Below are 27,642 nucleotides of genomic sequence, written 5' to 3' on the forward strand. Positions count from 1 at the left end.
CAGACAGACACACTTTCACTGCAAGTTACAAGGGAGGGGAGAAAGAGACTGAGAAAGATAGAAACATGCTGGAAAGAGGAGACAAAGTCAGACACACGCTCTCAGAGATAGAGAAGGGAAAGGGCAGCCGGTCAGACACATGCTGCCCGAGACACACAGAGAGAAGGGGAGAATGACAACAGATAAAGGCACGATCTCTCCCCCCAGAGACTGCTGCTTGAGAAGGGTAGTGAATGATCCAAACAGAGCCCGGGGCGAGGCGGGCGGGGCGGGGCCGGGCGGGCGTTAGGGGAGGTGCCGAGGGACAGAAGGGAGGGGTGGGGCACCAGCCCCGGAGAGGGTGAGCCTCGGGCTCCGCTCCGTTGCTCGCAGATTGAGCAATTCGGGAGCGGGAGGAGCTAGCGGAGCCTAGCTAAGCGGAGAAGAGGGGGCGCGGGAGGCTGGGCGCACGGGGCTGGCCGGCAGCGCCCCTCGCCCCCTCCCGGCCCCTGCCCGGGCCCCTGTCCTTGCCTTCAGGACTGCATCAAACCGAACAGGACAGCTGGGGCCCAAGCATAGTAGGATTTTGGGGATCGCGAAACCAACCGAGGTAAGGACGCCCACATCTCGGTCCTGTCTGGGAGTGAGAGCGGAGATCCTGATTCTACCTGAAATTGGGTGGGGGCGGATGGAGTGACCAGAGCTTGGCACCTCCTCCTACCAAGAGAGCCTCTACTCTAGTGGACTGGGCAGCTTGGGAGTCCAGAACTGGATAGATTGGCCTCTCCCTTTGGGTAAGGGCAGTAATAGGGGGAGGGGGCACGTAGGACCAGAACCCCGTTTGTCTCCAGCACCTGCCTGATGGGCCTGAAGCAGTGGTAGGGAGGTTAGCCAAGGGACCCAGGTGAAGGAATTTCCTATCCTGGAGGCCTCTATACCCCCATTCCAGGGTCACATTGCCTCAGCTCCCCTTCCCCTTCCCCCGCCAAATCCTCTATTCTCATGCTCCCTATCCATTGCCACCCCCCTCCCCATCCTTAACTTTCTTCCGGTCTCTGACCTGGTACTGTTCAGAGGGGGAGCGCTGTGTGGCCAGCTAAGGTCTAGAAAGGACTAGAACTGGAGAGTGAAAGGGTAATTTACTGCTCCTCTCGCCTCCTCCCATCACCGTTTTCCCCCCTCCACACGTACTCCCCCCCCCCCCCCCCATACTTACTGGGACAGAGATATAGACTGAAAGGAGATGAAGCCTGGTAGGGGAACTGGGTGGGGATCAGTGAAGATCAGACTTAAGCATGGGGCTTATCTTTTGCTGTGTTGTGGCCACTTGGATCCCAAGGGAGTGCTTCTCCTGGCCCCTGGCTGAAGGGGGGAGGGGGCTTCACAGGAGTCCTCTTGGGTAGAGAGTGTGACCTGGGTTGACTCTGGGCTTGGGAAGGAAAGATTTTATTTGCCCTCTACTCCACTTCTTCCCCCCCCCCCCATGGGAGGGGCCACTCCTCACCTTCTGGGTCCCCTAGCATCTGGTTCGGCTCTGTCTGAGGGAGACACAAATCTCCCACAGGTCAGGTTTACATTAGGGCTGCCCCCTGCAGTCGCTTTCCCCCACCCTCTGCCAGTCTGCTGAGGTGTAATACATCAGCTCAGGCTGGGCTAGTGATGGGATTAGGCTCCAAACCTCTTCCTCCGTGCACAGCCCCCATCCCCCAATGGAGGGAGGAGAGGATGGAGACGGTTTACATTTTCTGTTTTTATCAGGCTCCTAAGCACCAATTTATCCTGATTGAATTTGCAAACAAGAGAGTGAAAGTTATTTCAGCCTTGCCCCTTCCCCAGCTGTGTCCCTCCCCCTCCCCTCTCCTCCCCACTCCAGCCCTAGCTACCTTCTCCCTGACCATAGTGCCCCCAGCTGTGTCCCTTTTCACCCAAGCCACAACCCTACAGCTGTGTCCCCTTCTCCCTTGTCATGGCCCTCAGCTGGATCTCTCTTTGCCATCCATCAACCTCGCTCCCATACTGTGGGTAACACTGTCTAGTTAACACCTCTCCTTGTATTTTGGGATGAAACATAAATGGAACCCCTGTTCTGGTGCCTCCTCATTCTTCTGAAGATGGCATTTCACAGGGGAAAGGAAAGGAGGAGGGAAGCTGGAGCTGAAGGACTCTCTTACCCCAGAAAGATTAAGAACAGGTGGGGCCCTTTGGCAACAGTCTGCAGGAGCCCTCCAATGAGAGGTCATATTTACAGTGCAGTGCCATGCAAAATGGAGTTTGAGGACCCTCCAACTTGGTGGCCTTGGAGGGCAATGCCTATTTATGCCCCTGTACTCATTGCCCTTCTCCCCCTCCCCATCTTCGTTGAGTGCTGGTGAGAAGACACACACACACACACACACACACACACAACTCCCCACCCTATTTCTTGCCCTCTTTCCCTACCTTTAATCCTTCTGCTCACAAGCCATTCAGAGACAAGTCCTTTTAGGAATTGCTCTTTCTGTGTGGACTCCCTCACCTGGCCAGCATGCCCCAATCCCTATGTGCAGACCCCCAGCCAGTTCTCCCTCCCCTCTCCACCCCCCTTTCATTATAGAGCACAGACTTCTAGGTCACTGACTTCTTCTCTGCCAATTTCCCATTACTGACTTTCTTTGAATCCCCAATGCTAAGCACAATGCCTTGCACATAGTAAAGTGTTTAATAAATACATATTGACTGAGTGAGTGATATCCATCAACTGGTGATTTAAAAGAACTTATAAGAAAGTCAGCCAGTTCCATCTTTCCTCCCTTCTGAGTGTGCATTCAGTGGGACTGTCATTCTTAATATACCAGGTTTTGGGCATTTTTGAGGTTTTACACACTGGTGGCCTGAGGGATGTTGGATATTTTGAAGTCTTTCTGCCAGAGTCTTACAGTTATGGGAAGAGAAATCTGGAGTCCTGCACCTTAGTACCAGCGCTACTAACTTGCTTTGTGGACATCTTACTCTCTCTGGTCCTCCTCAGTTGTCAAATGAAAAGGTTAGGCTACATGCTTGTTAGAAAGTCCTCACCCCACCCCTGACCAAGGGTGCATGTGCCTGTCAGTCCCCCCCATATATTCCCTGAGCCTTCACTTTCATTGATGATAGTCCCAGCATATTATATCTCTCTCTACCACTCCCCTCCCCACCTCCCCAGCTCACTCATGCTTCTGACCATCAAGGTGAGAACTAGGCATGCTCTGGGGCTCCTTCCAGTTCTAATGGTCTGTGATACTGTAATTGCTAGGAATGGACTGGGGATCTGTGGAGAGAGAAGTAAGTGGCAAGGGCGGCAGAAAGGATAAGGACTTAGGAAAACTTGGAGGGGAGTGAAGATAGAGGAACTCATTGTCAGAGAAGTTGAGTGGGTCATTGGATCATTAGTAGGTACTGGGGCCATCACTAGAGGGGTAATTCAAAGGAAATGTTTGGGGGTGATTGAGGATTCCCTGCAGGCTTCCACTGAAATGCCAGACGAGATCCCTCGCCTCACATAAACACTCTTCCCAGGCAGCTTAACCACTTGAGCTTGTGTCTAGCCTTCAAAGCTTGGGTGGGGGTGGGGTGGAGGGTCTTGGGTGAGGAGGGGAGGGAGGTCCTGAACTTCCAGCTAGATAATGATTTATCTCCTCCCCTGGTGGGCTTGGAGAAACTGGGAATTGGAGAGCTGATTGTCAAGGGGTTGGGGGATGGGAAATCTGGGTGTCTCAGGGCAAGCAGTGAGGGGATCATGGGGGAGTTTAGAAAGACAAGGGCTGGGGGCCAGGGGAGGTGCCCTGAACTTCCCACTGGACATTTTTATCTTTCTGGGCTGAAGTGAGGAGAATTTGGGGAAGGAGGGGCCCATCTCAGGGAGGGGCAGATTCTCCTGACAGAGCTGTCAGAGAAGCCAAGTTCTCTGGATTCAGCAGGACCCCATCCAGTCTATACCAATATAGAAGATTCAGGGTCTAGGGACTCAGGAGATAGGTACCTTGAGTGCTGGACTTAGAATCAGAAAGGCTTGGGTTCAAATCCTACCTCTGACATCCATTAGCCCTGGGCAAGTCACTTAATCTCTTTTAGCCTCTGTTTCCTTATTTGCAAAAAAGACATAATAAGATTTTATATAAATGTATATGTGTGTGTGTGCATATATGTATGTGTATATATTGCTTTTCAATCTTAAAGTGTACAAATGCTATTTACTTTAATTATGTATAAATGTGTTCCCTGAGAGAAACAAGGGTTCTAGAATGAATGTGCTGTTTCCAGAGCTTACTAATGAATTGACTCCCACTAGTAGCACTTGGACTGATGCTAGCCTGGGGCACATAGAGAGGGGGAAGGGTGGCCGAGGGAGGGTGTTAACCTGGATCCTCCTGCTTCCAAGGTTGGCTCTCTACCTCCTACTTAACACATAGCTTTTCAGCAGTGGCATCGTGGGCTTCGATTTTTGAGTGCCCAGTACTGTGCTTGAACAGACTGTATAAAGACTCAGGAGCTAAGGATTTGAAAAGGCAGAGGTGAGAAAGAAACACTTTTGAACCACATGCCAAGATGGACACAGAAGAAGTCTTCCTCTTCTGGTTTCCCTCTTTGGGGAGCAGGTGGATTCTAACAACCACCACCTCCCCACAGCTCCCTAGCATACAGCACTCCTTAAGTTTTGCCAAGCATTTTTGCCTGCATTATCTCAGTTGATCGAGGAGGCAGTTGGTTCAATAAGAACTGCACTGATTCTAAAGTCGGAGGACCTGGGTCCCACCTCTTATGCTTACTAGCTGGGAGCCTTTACTCTTCAAAAGGGTTGTTTTATTGTCCTGTTTTGTTTTGTTTTTGACCTTTCGAGAAGCCACCATCACCTCAGTGCCACAATGCGGCATCAGAGGAGGACTTTAGGAAAAGAATGGGCAGAAGGGACTGTGAATGAATGTGTTCCCAGGGATATGTTCCCAGGATGGGAACATAATCAAACTTCCGGGACATAGCTTCTGCCCTGTGGATCCCCATGACTCTCATCCCTTGGCTGTGCTGGGTGGGATGGTGGAAGGAGGGGTTTGATGGGGGGAGAGGAGAGGAAGGGGATGGACTTGGGGCTGTCTGGGTCACTCTGGCCAGCAAAGCTGCCAGGGGGGATTAGCCTAATTTTCTGTGTCGTTGGCCTGAGTGGCGCCTGCTGCCTCTTTTATTTCGGCACAATGGCAGTGGCCGCCCGCCCTGCTGTGTCAGAAGTTTCTGTGCCCCCAGGAAGTCTCACTTCTCTCCTCCCTGCCCAGCCCAAAGAGAGGGACAGAATCCAACCAATGCCCACAGAGCTGGAGAACAAGGACCCCAAGGAAGGTTGAAGGCTTAGAGAATTGAAGGTTTGGGGAAAACAGGTTCACCCTCTTCTGATAGTCATAGGATCATCAAATAGCTCTGGGGGTCATCTAGAATCTGCTTGAGCACTCTGAGGGACAGGGAGCTCACTCTTTGAAAGGTTTAGGAAAAAGAGCTGTGGACTTGGAATTAGGATGACTTGGGTTCCTGTAACACCAGCAGTGTAACTTAGGACAAATCTCTTAATATTTCTGAGCCTTAATTTCCTCACCTGTAAAATAGGACTTAGTAGTACTAACTCCCAGAATCATGGGAATCAAATGAAAAGAGGTAGCATGACATAGGGGATATTGAATGGGACAAATCCCAACTCACATACTTACTAGCTTGTGTGACCCTGGGCAAGTTCTATAATATTTTTTGAGCCTCAGTTTCCTCCTCTGTAAAATGGGGAGAGATGATTATAATAATTACACACACACACACACACACACACACACACACACACACACACACCCACCCACCCAGAGATCATGAGATACAAATGAGCCAATGCATATGAAGTGCTATGTGAACTATCAAAATGTTAATTGTCATTTTTATGGGGCAGTCTATTTCATTGTTGCTTAGCTCTGATTGTTAGAGTTCCTTCTTAGAATTTCATAATGCTCTCCCTCTTCTCATCTTCTTAGAATCCCTAGCTTCCTCCGTTCAAATGGCATCTTCTCAAGCATCTTAAAACATAACTGTGTCTTCCCCATTCTTTAAGTGCCTTCAGTAAATCGTACAATCCTCTCCAACTATGATCCTATATGTCTCTCCTCTCCGCTGAACTCCTTGAAAAATCTATCTATACTTGCTGCCTCAGCTTCCTGTCTTTGTTCCTTCCATAATCCTTTGTCTGGCTTCCAAATAATTCTCTTAACTGAAATTGTCCTCTTTAAAGTTACCAGTGATCTCTTAGTTGTCGAATCTAATGGTCTTGTCTCACTCCTCATCCTTCTTGACCTATCTGCGGCTTTTGCTCTCATCGATCACCATTTCTTCCTGTCTTCTCTGGGTTTTTGTCATTCTTCGTTCACCTGGTTCTCTCCCCATCTGTCTTCCTGTTTCTTCTAGTCTCCTTTACTCTCTCATCATCTACATCATATCCTCTAACTGTGGGAGTTCCCCAAGATTCTGTTCTATGTCTTTTCTCACATCTCTCAACAATCTCTTGGTAACCTCAACAACTCTAATAAGTTTTACTTTCATATTTATGCAGATGGGGGCAGGTAAGTGGTGCAGTGGATAGAAGACTGGACTTGGAATCAGGAGGACTTGCCTTCATCGGTTGAAATATAATCTCAGACACTTGCTTAGCTGTGTGACCCTGGGCAAGTCACCTAACCCTGTTTGCCTCAGTGTCTTCATAATGAGCTAGAAAAGGAAATGGCAAACCACTCCAGTATCTTTGCCAAGAAAACCCCAAAATGGGGTCATGGAGAGTCAGACACAACTGAAGTAACTCAATAAGACGAACTATGCAGATGACTCCTAGATCTATATATTTAGTCTCGTACTCTCCCTTGGGGTTCAGTTGTTCATCACCAGCTGCCTGCTTGATAATGCAAACTGGGTGTTCCAAAGACATCTCAAACTTAACATGTCCAAAACTGAATCCATTGTCTTTCCCCTTGAAACCTCCTTTCTTCAAAACTTCCATTTTTCTGTCAAAGGTACCACCACCTTTTCCATTCTGCCAGTTTCATAACCTTAATATTATCCTCAGTTCCTCTCTACCCCTTACCCCATACATTCAATCCGTTACCAAATCCTGTCTTGCTAACTCTACACTATCTTTCCAATCTGTCCTCTTCTCTGTACTCTCTCTCTCTCTCCTCTCTTTACTCTCTACTCTATTTCTGCTCTACTCCTACAGCCACCACCATAGTTCAAGCTCCCACCACTTCTCTTCTAGCTCATTGCAAGTCTCCTAATTGGTCTCCCTGCCTCAAGTCTCTCATCATGGCAGCCAAACCTCTACACTGCTGCCATAATAATACTCTTTAAGTACAGGTGTAACCATGTAACCCTACTCTCTCCTCAATCAGCTCTACTTGCTTCCTATTTCCTCCAGTATAAACTATATATTCCTCTGTTTAGCTTTAAAAGCCCAACACAGCCTGGCCCCAACCTATCTTTCCAGCATCCATAGACATTACTTTCCCTTCCCCACTTCAGTCCAACCAAACTGGCCTTATGTCTGTTTCTCATACATGACATTTCCATCTCCTATTTCCATGCCTTTGCACTGGCTGTTCCATATGCCTTACATGCACTTCCTTCTTATTTCTACCTCAGTGGCCTCCTCTTCCTTTAAAACGAAACTCAAATACCACCTTGTACTTGAAGCCTTTCCTGATGCCTCCAGCTGCTAGTGGCCTTCCTCTCAAACTATTGTGTTTAACTTTGTTGTTGCGGAGTCGTTTTAGTTGTGTATGACTCTTTGTGACCCTATTTGGAGTTTTCTTAGCAAAGATATTGGAATGGTTTGCTGTTAACTTCTCCAGCACATTTGATAGATGAGAAAACTGAGGCAAAGAGGGTACAGTGACTTGCTCAGGGTCACACAGCTAGTCAGTGTCTGAGGCCAGATTTGATGTCTTCCTGACTCCAGGCCCAGCGTTCTATCTACTGTGCCACCTAACTGTCTCTATTGTATTTAACTACTTTGTATATATTTACTCCCATTTTAATTTATGCTAGACATATACATCTACATGTATACACATATACCCCTCTACATGTGTACATATATATGAGTATGTAGGTAGATATGTACTTGTCTCCTCCACTAGATTGTAAGGTCCTTCTGTGTAGGAATCATTTCATTCTCTTTTTTATTTCTCATCTCATATTTATATGATGCCCAGTGCCTGGCATATGAATGATTGATTTCCCAGTCCCGTTAGCTACTAGTGCTTTCCCCTCTCAGTTTATCTTCTTTCTCCTCTATATGTATGTTGTGCATGCCTCCTTATATACATTTTGTCTCCCCTATTAAAATGTAATCTCCCTGAGGGCAGGAGGTGTTTTTCCTTTTTTTTTTTTTTTTTCAATATCTCCAGCTTTTAACACAGTGCCTGGCATGTAGTAAGTAAATGATTAATAACTAATGCTGTTGTCCAAGCTAAGCACCAGCAGTTCTTTTGATCAATCACCCTCCAGAGTATCCAGCATAGCCCTTTTCTGCATTCAAGTTGCTTCAAGTCCCCAATATTCTTCCTAAAATGGGATCTGAGAAATGGCTGTGATGCTGCATGTAGTCATACCACATCAGAGGAGCCATGGCTCTCTCAGATCTCTTTTATGCCTCAGAGTGGACAAGGCTCTGGGGCAGAAGAGGAGCTGAGCTGCCTTGAAGCAATAGTCAACTGGTATGTACAGCTCCCACCAAGCACATATTAGCAGCTTTGGTTCCCATGTCCATAATATACCAAGGTTCCTAAGAAAATGCCAAGATTTTGGTCCAGGGAGGCAAGGGGATTTGGGAGGGCTTCATAATGCTTGTTTAATTGATTGATTGATTGATTAAATGCCTCCTTCTCCCTTTTCCCCTTCAGGTTTCAGTTTGATGTGACCGTGCCTTAATGTCCCTAGCTGTCCTTGGATGTGACGACACCCCTCTTCTCACCTCTCCCCAAGCCTCCGAGGTGGGGAAGAAACTTCAAAATTCCCTATGGGGCTGACAGCAGAGCTGGGCCTCCCCTGCCCATTTCCATTACCCTCTGAGATTATGGGAGCTGTGAGCTATGGTCCAGACCTGGGACCCACATCGCTGACCCAGCTCTGCAGCCACTAGCTGGAGCCAGGTGCCCCCAGACCACGCTGCCTTCCAGGGGGCCAGGAGCTGGGGAGTGACTATGCGGCTTGGACTGTTGGTGGTGGTCCTTACTCTGAGCTGGATGCATCTCGCTGGCAGCAGCCGAGGGTTGAAGGGGAAGAGGCAGAGGCGGAGTATGTAAAGGGCCACATCTGAGGGGGTAGGGAAAAAGGGAAGGATGTGAGGGGTGTCAATTTCCTTGACACAATTTATCATAACTTAGAATCTTAGATTCAACCTCAGAGGTCCCTGATGTAGGAATCTATTTTATGGTATCCCCAACAAGTGGTCCTCCAGCCTCTATCTGAACACCTCCAATGATGGGAAGTTCACTACTTCCCGAGGCAACCCACTGAGTTGTTTGACGGTTCTGATTAATAAGAAGTTCTTTCTGATTTTGAGCAAAAGTCTTTTCCCTCTAAACTTCCTATAGATAAAGTTTTTCTCTTTTCTTAACCTTTGTGAAACCAATGGACCCTTTTCAGAATTGTGGTTTTAAAGGCATGAAATAAAACACATAGAATTACAAAGTAAACCAATTATATTGAAATGTTTATTTTAAAAATGTTCACAGACCCTAGGTTTAGAATTCCTCCTGTCAAGGGAGCATAGCTTAGAGGATAGAGTTAGACCTGGAATCCAGAACGACCTGGGTATGAATTCTACCTCTGATTCTCATTAGGTTTTTTACTCTGGCCAAGCTACTTAACTTCTCTGACCCTCAGTTTCCTCATCTATAAAATGGGCACAATAATAGCACCTCCCTTATAGTGTTATTGTGAGAATCAAATGAGTTACCATGTGCAAAGGCCTTTGCAAACCTCAGAATACTATGTAAATGCTAGCTGCCACGGCTGTTAATCTCCATTTGGTCCTAGTTCAGCCCTCTTGGCAGGCAGAATAAGGTGGAGCAGCCAAACCCGAATAATATGCTTTGTGGCTTGTCTGAGTCTCAGCTTCTACATCTGTAAAATGGGATTAATAACACTTCCCCTGTACATCTCCCAGGGTTATTGTGGATTATGTGTTCTGTGAATTGTAAAGTGTTATCAAAATGGGAACCGTTACTTTCTGCTTGATAGATTGTCTGTGGCAGGAGTCCAGCACTAGGTCCCTTGGGGAGTCCTTTCCAACTAGTTGTCAAAAGAGTACTTGGGACATGTATGTTGCTTTTAATATCAGTCGAAGTAAGGCATCATTAGGGAATTCATCTGTTGGCAGAAAAAAAGACTACAGTGAAATTCCAAGTTCGAGAGAAATGCTTGAGATGACCTTTTAAAATTTTGCCCATTGACGTTCTTCTCCGTGTGCATGCATAAGCAAGACTTGGCTGGAGATGCCTTGTTTGTCATCTGATGCTTTCTGCAACAGCTAAGGGAGAGAAGGGGAAGTGATGGACAAAGGAGGGGGCCAGCTCAGGGTAGGGCATTGCCACCAAATAGCATTGAACCTGCTGTTAGTCTCATTCACCTAGCCTTGGTAATGGATGTTAGCCCAGGTACCTGAGTATACAGGAAAGAGAAGCATGTCTTCAGTTTGTTTGCATGTGTGATAATTTACAGATTAAGAAATGCTTTCACTCCCATTCTCTCATGGGTTCTCATGGTGACCCTGTGAGGGAAGTCAAGGAAGAACAGAGCAAGGATTGTTAGCATCCTTATCTCATAGATTGTTAGAGCTGGGGAGAACGTTAGAACAGAGAATGTCAGAGCTGAGAGAGACCTTAGGACATAGAATATCCATGTTGGAAAGGACCTTAGCACAAAGAATATCAAAGCTAGAAGAGAACACAGGACATAAAATGTCAGAGGGAAGGGACCTTAAAATAGAGAATGACAGATGAAAGAAACCTAAGAGGCAGAGTGGTATAATGGAGACTCAGAGTTGGTAGAACCTGGGTTTGAATCTCACTTCAGATACTTAATAACTGTATTACCCTGGGCAAGTCACTTAGCCTCTTTCTGCCTCAGTTTCCCCAGCTGTAAAATGGTAATAATAATACTATAGGGGTATCATGAGCTTCAAAGGAGATACCGTATCTAAAGTAGGTTTGCAAACTTTAAAGTGCCATATAAATGTCAGTTGTTATTACTATTAACACAGAGCATAGAATGTTGGAAGTATAAGGGACTTTAGAATACAGAACCAAGAAAAGAGATTTGGATAGACCCTTACAGAACTATCTAGTGCATCAGACCACTTACGGATGTGGAAACTGATGCTCAAAGAAAAGTGTTCAAGCTCAGTCAAGAAGCATTTATCAAGAACCTACTATGTGCTGGGCACTGTGCTAAGGGTTGGAGATACAAAGAAAGTCAAAAGACAGTCCCTGGCCTCAAGGAGCTCACATTTTAATGGGGGAGAGAAAGAAAAGAAGGAAGAAAGGAGGGAGGGAGGGGAGGAAGGAAGGAAGGACGGACACAAGAGTCCATGACAGAATTCAGGTGAGAACTCAGACCTCCTGACTCCCATGCTAGTGCTCTTAAAAGTATTAAGAAGGGCGACCAACCAAGGGAGTTCTTCAGGAGGTGAAAGAACAAATCTGGTAGTAATTTTTTGGCTCTTTCACAGGACCTGGGGAAGGAAGCAGTCAGGGTTTGATCCCTAGACAGTCTTCAGTGGGCTGGCTTCCCAAATCTGTGTCTTATATACCTACCAGGGTACAATGGGAAGGAAGAGGGTACCTTCAGCTTTTCCCTCCACCTTTATGATTCAGACTTCCAGACCTCTAGACAAGAGCCACAGGGTTGCCTTGCTACCCTTGCCAGGCCTGCAGACTAGCTGGGCTCCAGCCCTGGGTCAGTGGCATTTTACCTTCTCCTTTCCCCCAGTCTCCAATAGAGGCCTCTGCTGTCTTAGGTACCTGGATATGGAAGTTGAGAGGAATTGGGACTTTGTGATAGGGTTAATGGGTGAGTTTCATGTGAGACTTGTGAGTTAGAACTATGGGACTCCAGGGGGAAGTAGGAGAGACCCTTATCTTCCTTCTACCCTGGTGTTCCAGTGACCATGACCTTCGAGGCACCTAAAGGAAAGGGCTGGGCAAGTGGATAAGAGTTGGGATGTAGTGACATCTTCCAATGCCCGTAAAAGCTTTCAGTATGGAGGATTGAGCATGGCATTTAGAGTCAGGAAGACCTATGTTTGAATCCCATCATAGCAACTAGCTGTGTGACCTTGGACGTGTGGCTTAACCTCTGTCACCTCAGTTCCCAAATCTGTAAAATGGGAATAACAAGGGTACCTACCTCAGAAGGATGTTGTGAGTAGCAAATGAGATAATGTGTATCCAATGATTGTTAAACGTTAAAGCGCTATATAAGATACGGTTTATTATTTTAAACCGTCATGAAATGTCATTTTCATTAGAGAGGGAAAGAAACTCCAGATGTGGGAATTCACTTCACTGATCTTGGCAACTTGTCTGTAATATAGTCTTAATTTAAGATAGTTGCCCTGAGACATCAAGAGATTTGCCTGTATTCGCACAGTTAATGTGTGTCAAGAAAAGGACTCAAATCCAGTCTTCCCGACTTCATGGTCAGGTCCCTTTCTCCACTATACTACAGATATCATTAGCCCCATTTTACAGATAAGGAAACTGAGGCTCAGAGAAGGTTAGTGACTTATGCAGGTCAGACATCTACTAAGTATCAGAAGTGAGATTGGAACCCAGGTTTCTCTATCAGGCCAGAAATCTCTCCATTACACCATGTGGCTTCTCTTGAGATAAGCCATCTCTGTCTCCAGTTTATTGTGGGGTGGGAAGAGGCAGATTAAATATGTATGTAATGTAAATAATTATATCATGCTTTAACAGAATGAGAGAGGAGTAGCTAGATCAGCAGTCATAGTATAGGGGTAACTCCCAGTGTGAGAATTCCTTTCACAGAGGCAGACTGGTGACTTGTTTATAATTTACAGCCTTAGAAGTGAAGTAGATTGTAGAGGTCATCTACTCCAACCCCTTCACTTTACAACCCAGAAAGCCTGAAAGAGTTTTGTTGTAGTAAACAGAGCCCTGAATGGTGCCAGGAAACCCTGGGTTCCAATCCTGCCCCAGACATTTAGAAGGTAGGTGATCCTAAACAATTAGTTTGTAAGCTCCGTTAAGGCAATTGTCTTTTGCCTCTTTTTGTATCCCTAGCACTTAAACACAGTGCCCAGCACACAGTAGGTGCCAAATAAATATTTCTGGATTGATTGGTTGATTGATTGAACAATTGACCTGACTTCTCTGTACCTCATCCATAAAATGAGCAGGCTGGACTTAACAACCTCTAAGTCTCCTTCCAGCTACAAATGTATGCTCTGATAACTCAGAAGTAAAGCAGCTTGCCCCTGGTCACACAGCCAGGATATATCAGAGGCCAGGATTTCCACCCAGAGCCTCCTGACTCTGAGGCCAGCCCTCTGTCCACTAAGCTGATTTCCTTCACTAAGTGCTATAACTGTTTCCCAACATGTATCACTGACTTCTGTGGTAAAGAATACTGACCAAGCCAGGGAAAATATCAGCAGGTTGGAAATCCTGGACCTAGCAGAAATCTGAATGCCAGATTTGAGAAGTACAGAGGAGGAATGAATGGGAGGGAAGGGCTGAGCCTTGGCTATGGCCTCCCTCATTCCAGAGTGATCCATCTTCAAGACATTCACCCTTCTCCAAGAATCTGGCCTGGCTTTTGCCCCTCAGCACTGGAGAGAGCATATCTCTGACTGATCCTGAAAACAGCACCAAGTAGATTTTGGAAAGAGGAGATGTAGGGGAGAGGGAAGGCAGCCAGATCATGTTTAGGTCCAGGGAAATAAGAATCCCCTTTCTTAAGAATTTTTACCCCATGGTCCCCTGCTTGGGCTCCAACTGAGACAAGGGCCCAGGTTCTTCCTCTCCCTATCACCCCCTTGTTCACCATACATTTATTTAGACCTGCAAAGGACCTAAAAGGACATCTAGTCCACCCTGCCATCCCCCTCATTTTACAGCAGAGGAAATGGAGGACCAGAGAAGTTAAGTGACTTGGTTACAAAGGCAAAACCCCAATTCAAACCCAGATTCTTTGGTTACAAAGCCAGAATATTTTCTATTACACAGTGATGCCACCCTGTCTGTGGATGAATGGGTTTCTTAATCTAATTTTGTGATATAATGTCTTTGTCCATAATAGGGTAAGGACTACAGTGGAGGAAAAAATTTCTTTTAATTATGGTACAAGGAAAATAAGTGTAAATGAAAAGTTCTTTAGGAAAAAAACTGTTAATTCTGTTTAGACTTCCAAAGTCCCATTTTGTAGTAAGAGAATGAGTTCCTCATCCTTTGTGGCTGTTAAGTAGAGGCTAGAGATCCACTTATTAGGAATGGTCATGATTGGAGGTCCCTTCCAGATGTGAGATTTGGTGCTTCTAAGAAATTCCATTTCTCCTAATGGAATGGAGGTGGAGAGGAAAGGGGAACAGTAAAGTAAAAATAAAAGTAAAACAGTAAAAAGAAAGAAAGAAAGAAAAAGAGGCAGTAAAAGGCAGTGAGAAGATACCAGAGGCACCTGCAAAGCTAGACTTCTTCCTTTTCCCTTTTTTTGGGAGGCAATCAGGATTAAGTGACTTGCCCAGGGTCACGCAGCTAGAAGAGGTTGAGTCTGGATTTGATTCAGTGCTCTATCCTCTGTGCCACCTAGCTACCCCTAAAGCTAGACTTCTTTAGATGACCAAGTGCCTGGGCATAAGGACAGATAGAGGAGAGCAGAGAAATATGTAATCCTTATTGACTGAGTGGTGAGGGTGGGAGAACAATGGGGTGAAAAGTCCCTTTCCTATGATCTATTATAGTTGTTCATTGAGGGATAGGAGAGAGAGAACCACTTTCTGATTAATTCAATCCCACCAGCATTCATTAGGGTATCAGAGCTGTCATTGGGGCTCTGGCTCGAGGTAGAGAAAGTTAGAGAGCACTGGTCCTATTTGCTGTCCTTTGGCAGCCTAGAAAAAAATCGAGTTTAGCATCTAATTAACAAGAATCTTTACTCAACACAGGAAAGTACCGGATGGTATATTTACTTCTAGCAGGAGCACCCTAGGATGGCTCTCCACTGCCTCTCTCATTCCCCATCCCCCCTCCAGTATTTGAGGGTATTTTGTGCTGCTGGTCTGGAGTGCTGAAACTGCTAATTATGGCTCTTCCTACTAAGTGCCAAGGCCTGTGCTCAGGGCTGGGGCTGGGAAGATAAATATAACATAGTCTTTGTCCTCATCAAGCTTATGATCTAATAGAGGGAATGTTGTACATACAGAAATAATTACGTAATGGGGGTAATCACCAAGCCCCTACTACCACCACATGCTCAGGCTCCGAAGAGCATGTGCAGAGCTCAGTCCAGCTCTGTGAATGAATACCCTTTGAGGGTTTTGTAACTCCCCCCATTACAAATGTAATATAAAGTAGAGTGTGATAAAGGAAAAGGAGACCTCTTGGCAAAGTGGTCTAGAAAACTTTGAGGAGAATGCTTTCAGTTGAAGGGAAGGAGAGTATAAGCTGCAGGGAGGTAGTAACTGGCCTTCGACTGAAGAGGGATTTCCATAAGCAGATGAAAAGGAAGGTACCGTCTATTCAAATGTCCAAAGATGAGAGAAAGGATAAGATTGGGGCTGAGTTGTAATGCAGGCTTGCAGATAGCTGCTGGCCCCCGGGAGAACTCCTGACCATCTAGGGGAAGGAGGGTGGGGCTGCAGAATGGTGATTGAATTTGCTCATTTCTCTTTCAAGTATCGGGCTGAGAAGCTGGGAGTGCTTCTCTGGCCAGAGAGAAGAGGGTTATTCCAGTGGCTGTTTACCGTCTTTGCTCTCATCTCTTCCCCTTCCCCCACAGTCAGCACAGAGGGAAGTCAGGCCTGCGCCAAGGGCTGTGAGCTGTGCTCGGAGGTCAATGGTTGCCTTAAGTGCTCCCCTAAGCTCTTCATCCTGCTGGAGAGGAACGACATCCGGCAGGTTGGAATCTGCCTGCCATCCTGTCCGCCTGGATACTATGATGCTCGCAACCCTGATATGAACAAGTGCATCAGTGAGTAGGGAAGTCAGGTGGGCGGCTGAGAATGGCTCCAAGCCAGATTTGGGTGGCTTGAGTCCCTGGACATTTGCCTCTATGGCTGGCTATCCTATGGCTAAGTCAGCAAGGCCAGTTCCATCCTTGCTGAGATGGATGATTAAAGGCAACATGGCACCATGGGAAAAAACCTTGGATTTGGAGTTGAGACCTTGGCTGTGAATCCTGACTCTGCTCCTTACTACACTTGTTACCTTGGGCCACTTGACTCTCCTTGCCTCAGTTTCTCCATCTATAAAGTTCAGGGTTTGAGCTTGTTCAGTCATTCAGTCACATCCAACTCTTTGTGACCCCATGGATTATACTGTCCATGGGATTTTCTTTGCAAAGATACTGGAATGGTTTGCCATTTCTTTCTCTAGTAAATTAAGGCAAACAAGTGAAGTGACTTGCTCAGGGTTACACAACTAGTCAGTGTGTGAAATTGGATTTGAACTTGAGTCTTCCTGACTCCAGGCCCACCACTGGGCCATCTGGCTGTCTAGCGTTTGAACTAGGTGATCCCTTCCAGATATTCTTTGTTCTAAGGTTCCCTTCACCTATAGCATTCTGTATTCTATGTTCTAAAATCTCTTCTTCCAGATCTGACATTCTAGATTCTAAGATCTCTTCTAGCTTTGGCATTCTATGTTCTGTGTTCTAAAGTCCCTCTCACCTCTGACATTCTAAGTTCTAAAGTAAAAGGTAGAAAACCACTTATTAGGAATGGTCATAATTTGATAAAGGGTTAGCACAGATGACATTTTGTGTTCTAAAATTCCTTCCAGGTCTGACATTTTATGTTCTAAGGTCGCTCTCATTTCTGAGCCCCCTCCCAGCTCTGACAGCCTATATTCTAAGGTCCCTTCCAGCCATGACATTGTGTATTCTAAGGTTCCTCTTCTAAGGTTTCTTTCAGCTTCATGTTCTAAGGTCCCTCCCAACTTCAGAGTCTATCAACATGAAGCTCACTTCCCCTCTGGAGGAGTATCTGTGGATATATTTATTAGAGGTAGATGCTGAGGACTAAGCAAGCAAGAAAAAAGAAAAGATAATTTTTAGCCTTGCACATTTTGTAAATTCTCCACAGCAGATATTCCATCTCTTGCTAACTCCCTCCTCTTATGAGTGAGCACTGTTCCAAGCCTCTGAACCAAGGCAGTCCTCCAGATGCCAAGAATGCAGGCTTAGAATGAGAAAGGTAACTGCTGTCCTCAGACTCTCCAAGAGGAATGATTATAAGGAGTGATTTGGGGATTCTCTAACCCCAGGGTTCTTAACCTGTTTTGGGGTCATGGACTTCTCTGCCAATCTAATGAAGCCTGTGGAACCCTTCTCAGAAGAATGTCTTTAAATGCATAAAACACAATATATAAGATAACAAAAGGAACCAATCATATTGAAATACAATTATCAAAATATTTTAAAATATTTATGGACACCCCCCCCCCCCCCCCGAAATCTATCCAGAGGCCCTCTGCTGTGGGCTGTGGCTCATCTTCACTTCCATAGGGATAACTGAAAGTCATTTGTGATTTTGGTCCTGGTTGCAAGCCAATCCTTCATTTGGTCAACAAATATGGATTTATTTATTTGAATCTCTTATTCATTTTGAGCTTAAATATAAAACAGCAAGAGATAAAAAAAGAAACATTTCCATGTACACAGCAGAAAGGATTCAATATACAGCAATAAATTTCCAGTTCACAAAAACATGATTTTTGCTGTATATTTAAAAGGAATAGGAAGTAGCACATAGTAGGTCTGCAGTTTCAGGTGTAATCCTCTTTTTTTTTTCTATTCCGCTTTGTTGTGGAAATGTTTGTTTTATTTTTTACATTCAGAATAAAAATTGAAAAATACAAGCAAAATTTAATCCAACAAGTATTTATTAAGTGCCTACTATTTGCTAGGCTCTGGGGATAGAAACACAGAATGAAAGCGAGCCCTTGCCCTCAAGAAACTCACACTTTACTGGTGAGTGGGGGAGGGAGAGTGTAGGGGTGTGTGTGTGTGTGTGTGTGTGTGTGTGTGTGTGTGTGTGTGTGTGTGTGTGTGTGTGTGGGTGTGTGCGCGCGCGCGCGCGCTCTGGGGTTTGTCTTCCTGGGCTACACCCCTGCACTATCCCTTCCTAACCTTTAGCCAGGACAGACCTGGAACATCTCATTCAACAGTAACCAGATGGAGAGGTGTAGAGAATGGGACCCAGGCTGGGATCTGGATGGGAGGGACCATCTCTGTGCTTAGCTGTCAGATCCACAGAGGGAGGAAGTGAGGAAGCAGGAAGCATCCAGTTAGGGGCAGAGGCTAAGACAGGTAGAGATAGGGTGTCAGGAAGGCAAAAGGAGGAAAATAGCCAAAAGGCTTTATATGCCTTTATGTGCCATCCCTGACCTCTCGCTGCCCCCACCATACCTCCTAGCCTACTAACAGGGAACCCAGATGTGTTGGAGTGGTTGAGAATGAGAATTACCTGCTAGAAAATAGGAAGGAGATGAGACTGAGTGATGTACCACCAGGACATTGTAGAGTAGAACCCTAGACTTTCTGCCTGCCATGAATTGGAGCGGGGAGGGATCCTTGACCTTGACTATTGCTAACAACCTGGCAGTCCAGGGCAGGACTGGAGGGAGCCCCCCCTACTTACCGCACCCCCCCCTCCTCCCAGCCCCCAGCTCTGTTGGGAAGAAGAAGGTTGTGAGAGGCACTGCCTGCACTTCCAGCCAGGGCCAGCCTTGCTCCCTGCCCAAGGTTTCTGGGAAACTAGGCAGAGACAGCTGGCCCAGAGGAGACTGTCACCAGGGCTTTAGGAGTATATTAATGCTAGTCTCCTGGGTTAATCCCTGCCAAAAGTAAGCAGTATACTAAAGGACTTATAAGAAGGGTGCCTGGAGCCCATCAAGTCCGACCCACTCCCCTGAATTTTACAGGTGAGAAAACAGGCTCAGAGGAAAAAGGACTCAGCCATCTGATAAGTGGCAGAATCAGGACTTAGTTGCTTGAATCTTTTTGTTCAGTCATTTCAGCCATATCTGACTTCATGACCCCATTGGGAGTGGCTTGCCATCTCCTTCTCCAGCTCATTTTACAGATGAGGAAATTGAGGCAAGCAAGGTTAAGCAGCTTGCTCAGGACCACACAGCTAGTAAGTGTCTGAGGCCACTGTGAGCTCACAAAGATGAGTCTTTCTGACTCTCGGCCCAATACTCTATCCACTGCATTTTTCCTAATGTCCAAATCCAGTGCTTTTCTCCCTCTGGCCCATTGTCCCAGGAGACAGAGTAAGGAGAAGGATGGGAGACAGTGAGTAGTGTAGGACTTCCCTTTCCCCATGGAAGTAAAGTGAATTTCTAGAGCTAGAATACCCAGAGGGCTTTGCCTGTACCCCACCATGCCCCCTCAGCAGCATGGGGGTGAGGGGCCTTGACTCTTTAACCCCTTCCAGAGTCTCCTTCCTAAAGGCTTAAATGCCAACTGCCACCTCCCTCTCACCCCCATGCCTTATAACCTTCTCTGACTCTAAATACTCTTCCCATCCGTTACCAAGCATGTATTAAGAACTGACCATGATATTGCCCAATTTCTGGATTGGAAAGCGGGCAGTATTAGATTATAAGGCACAAGGTCATTAGTGTAATTAAAGGCAATGTGATGAAATAGAGAGCCAATCTCAGAGTCAGGAAGACCTAGGTTCAAGTTCCATCTCTGACACATATTGACTGTAGGACCCTGAGAAAGTCATTGAAATTCTCAATGCCCAGTCAATTCTCTAAGACTGTAAGTTGCAGAAAAGGTCCTGATCTCCACTGGCAGAGGGAGTTTCTTCTCCCTCATTAGTCTCTGAGAACAACAACTGCTTTTTGCCCTTTTTGTATCTCTAGCACTTGGCACTGTGCCTGGCACACAACCAGTGCTTAATAAATACTTGACTGATTGGAGGAATGTTTGGAGCCAGATAAGGTTATAAGGCATGATAGGGGGAGTATGCATTTATAAGGTATGGAGAGACTTGAACTGATGGACTCTCTGCTCTGTTTCTCCCCCCAGAATGCAAGATTGAGAACTGTGAGGCCTGCTTCAGCCACAATTTTTGCACAAAATGTAAGGAAGGCTTATACCTTCACAAGGGCCGCTGTTACCCAGCCTGTCCTGAGGGCTCCTCAGCGGCCAACAGTACCATGGAATGCAGCAGTCCTGGTGAGGGTACTGGGGGAGCTCTAGTGCTAAATGGGAATGTGGAAATGGGGTGGAGGAATCTGGAAGCCTGAATCCAGAGACCATAGCTCTGGCCCCGGGGGCTCTAAAGATGGGAAGCAGGGGTGTGGAAAAGCAGGGAGAGCCATATTTCACAGGGTACCAGGGGCCAGGAGCAATGTTCTTCTCAGTTTTGCCTCTGTACCTGTCCCTAGCACAATGTGAAATGAGTGAGTGGTCCCCATGGGGGCCATGCTCCAAGAAGAAGAAGCTCTGTGGTTTCCGGAGGGGTTCAGAAGAACGGACACGTCTTGTGCTACAGGCTCCCTCTGGGGACCGTTCGGTCTGTCCTAGCACTAAGGAGACCAGGAGGTGTACAGTGCAGAAGATTCCGTGTCCTGATGGTGAGCCTCTGCCCCCAAGATTCCCTTCTATTTCCCAAGATCTCCCTCTGTTCCCTAAGGTTGCCCTCTGTTACCTCAAGATCTTATTTTATTCCCCAAGATACCCCTCCTTTTTTTTTTTTTTTTGGCTAGTTAATCAGGGTTAAGTGACTTCCCCAAGGTCACATAATTAGTAAGTATCAGGTGTCTGAGACTGGATTTGAACTCAGGTGTCCTGATTCCAGGGACAGTATTCTATCCACTGTGCCACTTAGCTGCCCCATTCCCCCTCTATTTCCCCAACATCCCCATCTACTTCACCAAGATCCCCCTCCATTTCTCCAAGATCCTTCTGTTTCTTCAAGATTCCCATCTACTTTCCCAAGACCCTCTTCTGTTCCCTAAGATCCCTGTTTCTCTAAGATCCTCTTCTACTTCCACAAGATGCCCCTCTATTTCCCTAAGATTCTCCTCTATTGCCAAAGATCCCCTTCTATTCCCTAAGATCCTTCTGTACTTCTCCAAAATCCCCATCTATTTCCCCAAGATCCCCCTCTATTTCTTCAAGATCTCATCTACTTCCCCAAGATCCCCCTTCTATTTCTCCAAGATCCCCATCTACTTCCCCAAGATCCCCCTCTATTTTTTCAATATTCCCTTCCATTTCCCCAAGATCCCCTTCTATTTCTTCAAGATCCCACCCTGCTTCCCTAAGATGTCCATCTACTTCCCCAAGATCCCCCTGTATTCCCCAACATCACCTTCTCTTCCTTGGTCTTTGTGCCTCCCAGTTCTCCTTGTTGGGTTCTCAGGCTCTCTTCAGAGGGAACCAAGTCTTCTTGTGAGCTCCCGATCATCAGAACCAGTCCTGAAGACATCGTGTTTCCCCTGCTTCTTCAATCCCCTCATGTATCATTCATCCAACAACTTTTTTTAAATTAAAGTTGGCACATTACTTGTGTGCAGAACACTTTGCAAATACCTTAAGATAGTCACCACGTTCCGTCATGAGACAGCTGCTCTATGCAAGTCTCAATCTCATCCTTCCTTTTCATACCTTTGTATTTCTATAAACAGTCCCCCTAAAATGAAACAAAATGCCTCCCCATGTCTGCCTTCTGCCTGCTTGCTTCTTCTTTGCCTCCTTGATGCTAGGCACTGGGGAAAAGATAAAGTTCAGATAAGACATGATCCCTGTCCTATGAAGCCTACAGTCCAGGAGGGAGATGAGACCCCTACACAGATAACAATGATATATAATGTTACATGATAAACACACTAGAAAAGTGCAAGCAAACCAATGAATCAGCAGGTATTTATTTAGCTCCTGCTATGTGTCAGGTGCTAGGGAATACAGTGACAGAAATCCAACAGCCCTTGTTCTCAAAGAGCTTATATTCCATTGGAGGAAATCATATGGACATGCGCTGTTGCTGTTCAGTTGTGTCTGACTCTTGGTGACCCCATGTGACATTTTCTTGTCAGAGATAGATACTGGAGTGGTTTGCCATTTCCTTCTCCAGCTCATTTCACAGATGAGAAAACTGAAGCAAATAAGGTTAAATGACTTGCCCAGGATCACACTGCTAGTAAATGTCCGAGGTTGGATTTGAACTCAAATCCTCCTGACTATAGGCACAGTGCTCTATCCACTATACCACCTAGCTGCCCCATGTACATATGTAGGTACATATGCCTATGTATAGGCACATATATGCACATATAGAGATACCAAGTGACTGGGGGTTGAGGGGATCAAGAAAGACCTCATGGAAAAGGGGGTGCTTGAGCTAAGTCTCTTGAAGGTGAGTTCTAAGAGACCAGGTGAGGAAGGGTCACATTCCAGGCACAGGGACAGCCATTACAAAGGCCTGGAAACTAAAAAGAGGGTGCCAGGATCTCAGCCCGACTATGAAAAATAATAGCCAACATTTCTGTCTATTTATAGGTAGGTGGCACAGTGCATAGGATGCTGGACTTGGAGTCAAGAAGATGAGTTCTTCCTGATTCCAGGCCCAGTATTGTGGTGGAAGCTGCAGAGAGATGGATTGTGATTCACTGTAAGGAAACTTCCCAACAATTGGCATAGTACAGAAGTAGAGTGGGATACCCTAAGTAGATAGTGAGTTCCCCATTACTGGAAATATTCAAGCAAAAGTTGGACAACCACTAATTGAGGACATTGTACAGAGAATTCTTTTACAGGGTTGGGCTGGACTACATGGCCGCTCACGGGTTTCCTGCAATTAAAAAATTTCATAATTCTTTGGGTTTTCCTGGAGCTATAGGGAAATTATGTCACATAATAAAAGATCAAAGGAATTGGAAATGAAGACTTGGGGGGAGGGGAGAAGGGACATGACTGCTGCCTGTAAGTATCCAAAGGACTGTCGTGGAGGAGACGTTGTACTTCGACTCAGAACTAGGAGCAGTGGGTGGGAGTTGCAGGGAGGCAGATTTGGGCTCAGTTCAAGAAGACATTCCTAACAGTTGGAGCTCTCCCAGGGTGGAATCGGCTGCCTCAGTAGATCTTCAGGCTGAGGCTGGATGACCACTTGTCAAGGGGCCATAGGAAGAATTCTTCTTCAAGTGTGAATCGGACTCGAGGTCCTTTCCAGCTCTGAAGTTTTGTGACTCTGTGACCCTGGCTTAGCCAGAGGCCAGATCATTCCTGGAATAGAGATGCTTTGTGTCTTCATGTTTCTTCGTAGGCCAACCCCTGCCTGGCTGGAAAGCCCGCTTCCCTTGGGCTGTGACTATGGAGCCCAGATGGGCCACTTGGCCTCTGGGCCCTCGCTTCTCATTCTCAGAGGGAGGACCTGGCCCAAGTCAAAGCAACCTCTCCCTGCCAGGCCTTAAGGCTGCATATGGACACTGAGAATTGCCCCATTAGGGAGTATTACTAAGATATTTAGATCCATGTTTTGCTAAAGAAACAAGGAAGAAAGGTGGTATTTGTGGATGTATAGGAAAAGAGGAGAGAATGAGGAGTCTCTGAAGTTTTTTGAGAGTCCCTGTGTTAGAGATGGGCAGTGGATAGAGCACTGGACTTGAAGTTAGCAAGACCTGACCTCAGATACTTACTAGTTGTGTGACCCCAGGCAAGTCATTTAACTTTATTTGCCTCAGTTTCCTCATCTGTGAAATGAACTGGAGAAGGAAATAGCAAACCACTCCAGTATCTCTGCCAAGAAAACTCCAAGTGGGGTCATGAAGAGTTGAACACAACCAAAACGACTGAACAACGTATTAGAGCTATGCTAGAGGACCCAGGAATACAAGGCTTACTCTCCTTCACACATTCTACATTCCTAGAAGACTGGCCTTCTTACTGTTCCCTATGCACAGAACTCCATCTCCATCTCCTGTGCGGGCTACAAAGGAGATGTAAAATACAAAGAATGAAACAATCCTGACTCCCACAATGCTCACATTCTTAACAGAGAAAACAAGGATGTGTATAAGTATACGGAGAATATAGAGATATGAATAAAGAGGATAAATGCAAAGTCATTTAAAAATGTAGTTTGGAAGGAAAAGAACAAGTATTTATTAAGTACCTACTATTTGCCAGGTACTGTGCCAAATACTTTAGAGGTAATACCTCATTCAAAGCTCACAGCAAACATGGGAGACAGGTGATATTATATCTATTTTACAATTAAGGAAATCAAGGCTAAGAGAAATTGCCCAAGGTCACACAGCTAGTAAGCATCTAAGGCCAACTGTGAACTTGAGTCTTCCTAACTCCAGGTCCAGCACTCTATCCTAATTTCCTCACAGTATCATGGAGGACACAGGAGGTACCAGGAATGAGGGAAATCAGTAAAACTTCATGTGGAAGGTAGTTCATGAGAGAGAGAGAGACTGACAGGCAGAGAGACAGAGAAAGGGGTTATATAAGGGGCAGGTAAGAGGAGAGTAGGTATTCTCCACGTATGGGGAATAGCTCATGCAAAGTCACAAAGGCAGAAGCGGGAACACCATGGGTGAGGAAGAGAAAGAAGGCCAATTTGATGGGACTGCAGTCAGGAGGAAGAATAAGGTGCAATCAAGCTAGAGAGAACCCATGCCTGGAATGATCTCCTTCTTTACTGCCGTCTTCCAGATTGACTAGTTCCCTTGAAGGATCCACTCAAATGTTCCTTCTTACACAAGGCCCATCTTGATCTTTCTTGATGCCAGTACCCTCCCCTCCCTCCCCACTGCAGTTGCTGAAATAATTTTGTATAAATTCTGTGTATGCTTATATGTCTCATTCAGTCACGTTTAGTGTGTAAGGCTTATGTGCCAGGGACTATACTAAGCTCCTTGCAGGGAAAGACGTTTTTGTCTTCTGAGCACCTGTCTTAGTGTCTGGAACTTAGCAGGTGCTTAATAAATGATTGCTGAATGAATAAAAGTTGAAAGGGAGGTCTATCAGACCAGAGATGTGCTGGAGCCAGCTCTAACCAGCTGATGGCTAAATTTTCAGTTTAATCTTTAGGTCTTGGAATGAACTAATGTTATACCATTCAAAGATTCTTCTGTTATTTTGTTGATTGTCTTGACTTAAGAAGGGATAGGGAAAGCGTGAGCAATGCAGATTACACTTTAAAGAGTATCCTGCATACATTTATTTTTGGAGACCTCTACCCACCACCCCATACAGGAGTGAGGGCGTCAGCTGTGCCACAGTGAAAGCTCTTCTTCAGACCAGGCTAAAAGATGCTTTCTTGTACCACTCTACCCCTTGCCTCTGTTCTCCCTAGATTCCAGACTAATTTGCACAACAGCCCTTCAGACACTTAGAGATAATGCTGATTTCTCCCCCTCCCCTCCCCCCATCTCTCCCCTTTTCTCTTCTCTTGGCAAAACAGTCCTCAAGTTTCTCCTTGGTACCCTTGGAGGGCTGTCCAGATTAGGGCCCCTTCTGCCTGCCCTTCCTAAACTTCCTTAATGACCTCCCTCCTTCTTGTCTGTGTCCAGGGCCACCCCTGCTGACTGCCTATCTCTCTCAGCTTTCTTGCCATCCTCCTGTCTTTCTCTCTTCTCTCCCTCCTTTCCTTCTCCTCTCCTTGTCTTGGCTCAGGGCTATGCCTACTTGCTGCCTGCATGTGATCCCCACCCCCTGAACCTCATCACCTGCCAGAGAGCCCCGGGCAAGGCCTCTTGGGTAATTCTTGATGTTCCGATTCTAGGACAGAAGAGACGGAAGGATGGGCAGGGCCGACGGGAGAACGCCAATGGGAACCTGAGCAGGAAAGAAAGCAAGGAAGCCCGCTTGAGCTCTCCTCGAAGACGGAAGGGGCAGCAGCAGCAGCAGCCACCTCTACCACCCCATAGAGGGACCGAAGGTCCCGTCACACCTGCTGCCTAGGGATAACTCTAGGCCCTGGAAACAAGAAGCCAACGCTGCTATGTATATGAGAGCTTTACTGAACTGGAGTACTGCTGCAATACATATTCACACACATGTACACATCCATACACACATGAGGCATGTACATGTATGCAGACATGGATACATAAAACACACCTATAAAAAGGCAGACATGTACCCACTTGTTTCTAAAAACATACCATGTACATACAGACGTATCTCATGGACGGGTACACATGTGCCTACCATCCCACCTAGAAAAGGCAGACATAGGTTCACAAAGCCATTCTCATTCTGATGTGCCATGTATGTGCAGACATGACTCACAGACATGCACATACATACACACATACACTTATAGAAAGGAAGGCATATGCAGATGTATACACATGGATGCATATGCCTATAAAAGACAAGCTGGCATCCAGGTGTCTACACTGGACAGACACACATCCATATACCCCTCCATATGTGTTAGGTACATATATGAACAGACATTCAGACAGACCCATAGACATGTACATGTATCCACATGCCTCAGACCTACATGTGTACCCACACACATACTACTAGACTGTGGAGCACATGCTTCTAAAAGCAGGAGAAGGGAAAGCTTCCAGAGCCACAGCAGTCCCCTGGACTTGGTTATGTGCAGAGGTGAGGAGGGTGCAGAGGGAGGCCCCTTCAGCTCCAGGCAGAAGCTGAGCTGAGAACATTCATTTGAGAAGGTTCTTTGAAAGTAATTTTTTTTTTTTTTTGAGAATTTCCCTGGCAGTGACCTGTCAGCCAGCCTGAAGTGTGTGGGCAGCAATGTTGACTAAAAAGACAGACAGGGCTGGGCTTGACGGGCAGGTGAAAGCCAAGGGTCCCTAGAGGCTGGCCCAGGAAAGGCTCACCTTCTCCCTCCCCTGTCCCATGTTTCTGGATGTAAGACTTTCTCTTGGAAGAATTTATGTTAAATGTCCATGGTATGATGTCAGGGGAGACCAGACCCTGAAAACTGCTTAAAAATTTATTTCAAATTAAAAAATGAAAACTATCAGCCATGTTCCTTTTCAAGCGTAAGGGCAGGGGTGGGATAGGGTGAGCAAGGTAAACTGGCTGGAGGCAAGGCCAGGTCTCAGGAACTTCGGGCAGATTCTTGGAGAAAGAAAGAAGAAAGGAAAAGAATCCTGTTGAAAACTGGAGGACAATAACTAGCTTCTCTCCACACCCTCTTAGAGACTGCAATAGTTAATATGTCTGTAGTGCGTTAATGCTTATAAAATAGTTTGCATTATTTCATTTGGGCTTCATAGTTCTGAAGTGAATATTGTAGATGTTTTCTACCCCCATTTTACAGATGGGGAAACTGAAACTTAGGTTAAGTGAGTAGTCCACAGTCACATAGCCAGAAAGTATAGGAGGCAGGTTTTGAACCAAGGCTAAGTCCAGCATACTATACGCTATGCTACCCTACCT

General features: G+C 46.1%; 1 protein-coding gene across 2 annotated transcripts; it reads left to right on the plus strand.

Moving 5' to 3' along the window:
* The first annotated feature begins 314 nt into the window (after positions 1–314).
* On the plus strand, positions 315–27,220 carry RSPO1 (R-spondin 1). Of its 2 annotated transcripts, none has more exons than XM_072610010.1 (6): positions 315–589; positions 8,910–9,303; positions 16,030–16,221; positions 20,290–20,439; positions 20,652–20,840; positions 26,000–27,220. In XM_072610010.1, the coding sequence occupies exons 2-6, from the start codon at positions 9,210–9,212 to the stop codon at positions 26,176–26,178; spliced, it is 804 nt and encodes a 267-aa protein (XP_072466111.1). In that variant the 5' UTR covers positions 315–589; positions 8,910–9,209; the 3' UTR covers positions 26,179–27,220. The 2 variants fall into 2 exon arrangements, with proteins under 2 accessions (XP_072466111.1, XP_072466112.1); XM_072610011.1 differs by lacking the exon at positions 26,000–27,220 and adding an exon at positions 21,611–21,774.
* The last annotated feature ends 422 nt before the right edge of the window (positions 27,221–27,642 follow it).

The sequence above is a fragment of the Notamacropus eugenii genome, chromosome 5 (assembly GCF_028372415.1).
Source record: "Notamacropus eugenii isolate mMacEug1 chromosome 5, mMacEug1.pri_v2, whole genome shotgun sequence".
NCBI classification, from domain to species: domain Eukaryota; kingdom Metazoa; phylum Chordata; class Mammalia; order Diprotodontia; family Macropodidae; genus Notamacropus; species Notamacropus eugenii.

Excerpts from the sequence above, each read along its gene's own strand:
- RSPO1 (XM_072610010.1), top strand. The coding sequence starts at position 9,210 with ATGCGGCTTGGACTGTTGGTGGTGGTCCTTACTCTGAGCTGGATGCAT. Across the intron at positions 16,222-20,289 it reads TGATATGAACAAGTGCATCA|AATGCAAGATTGAGAACTGT; the intron begins GTGAGTAGGGAA and ends TTCTCCCCCCAG. Across the intron at positions 20,440-20,651 it reads CATGGAATGCAGCAGTCCTG|CACAATGTGAAATGAGTGAG; the intron begins GTGAGGGTACTG and ends ACCTGTCCCTAG.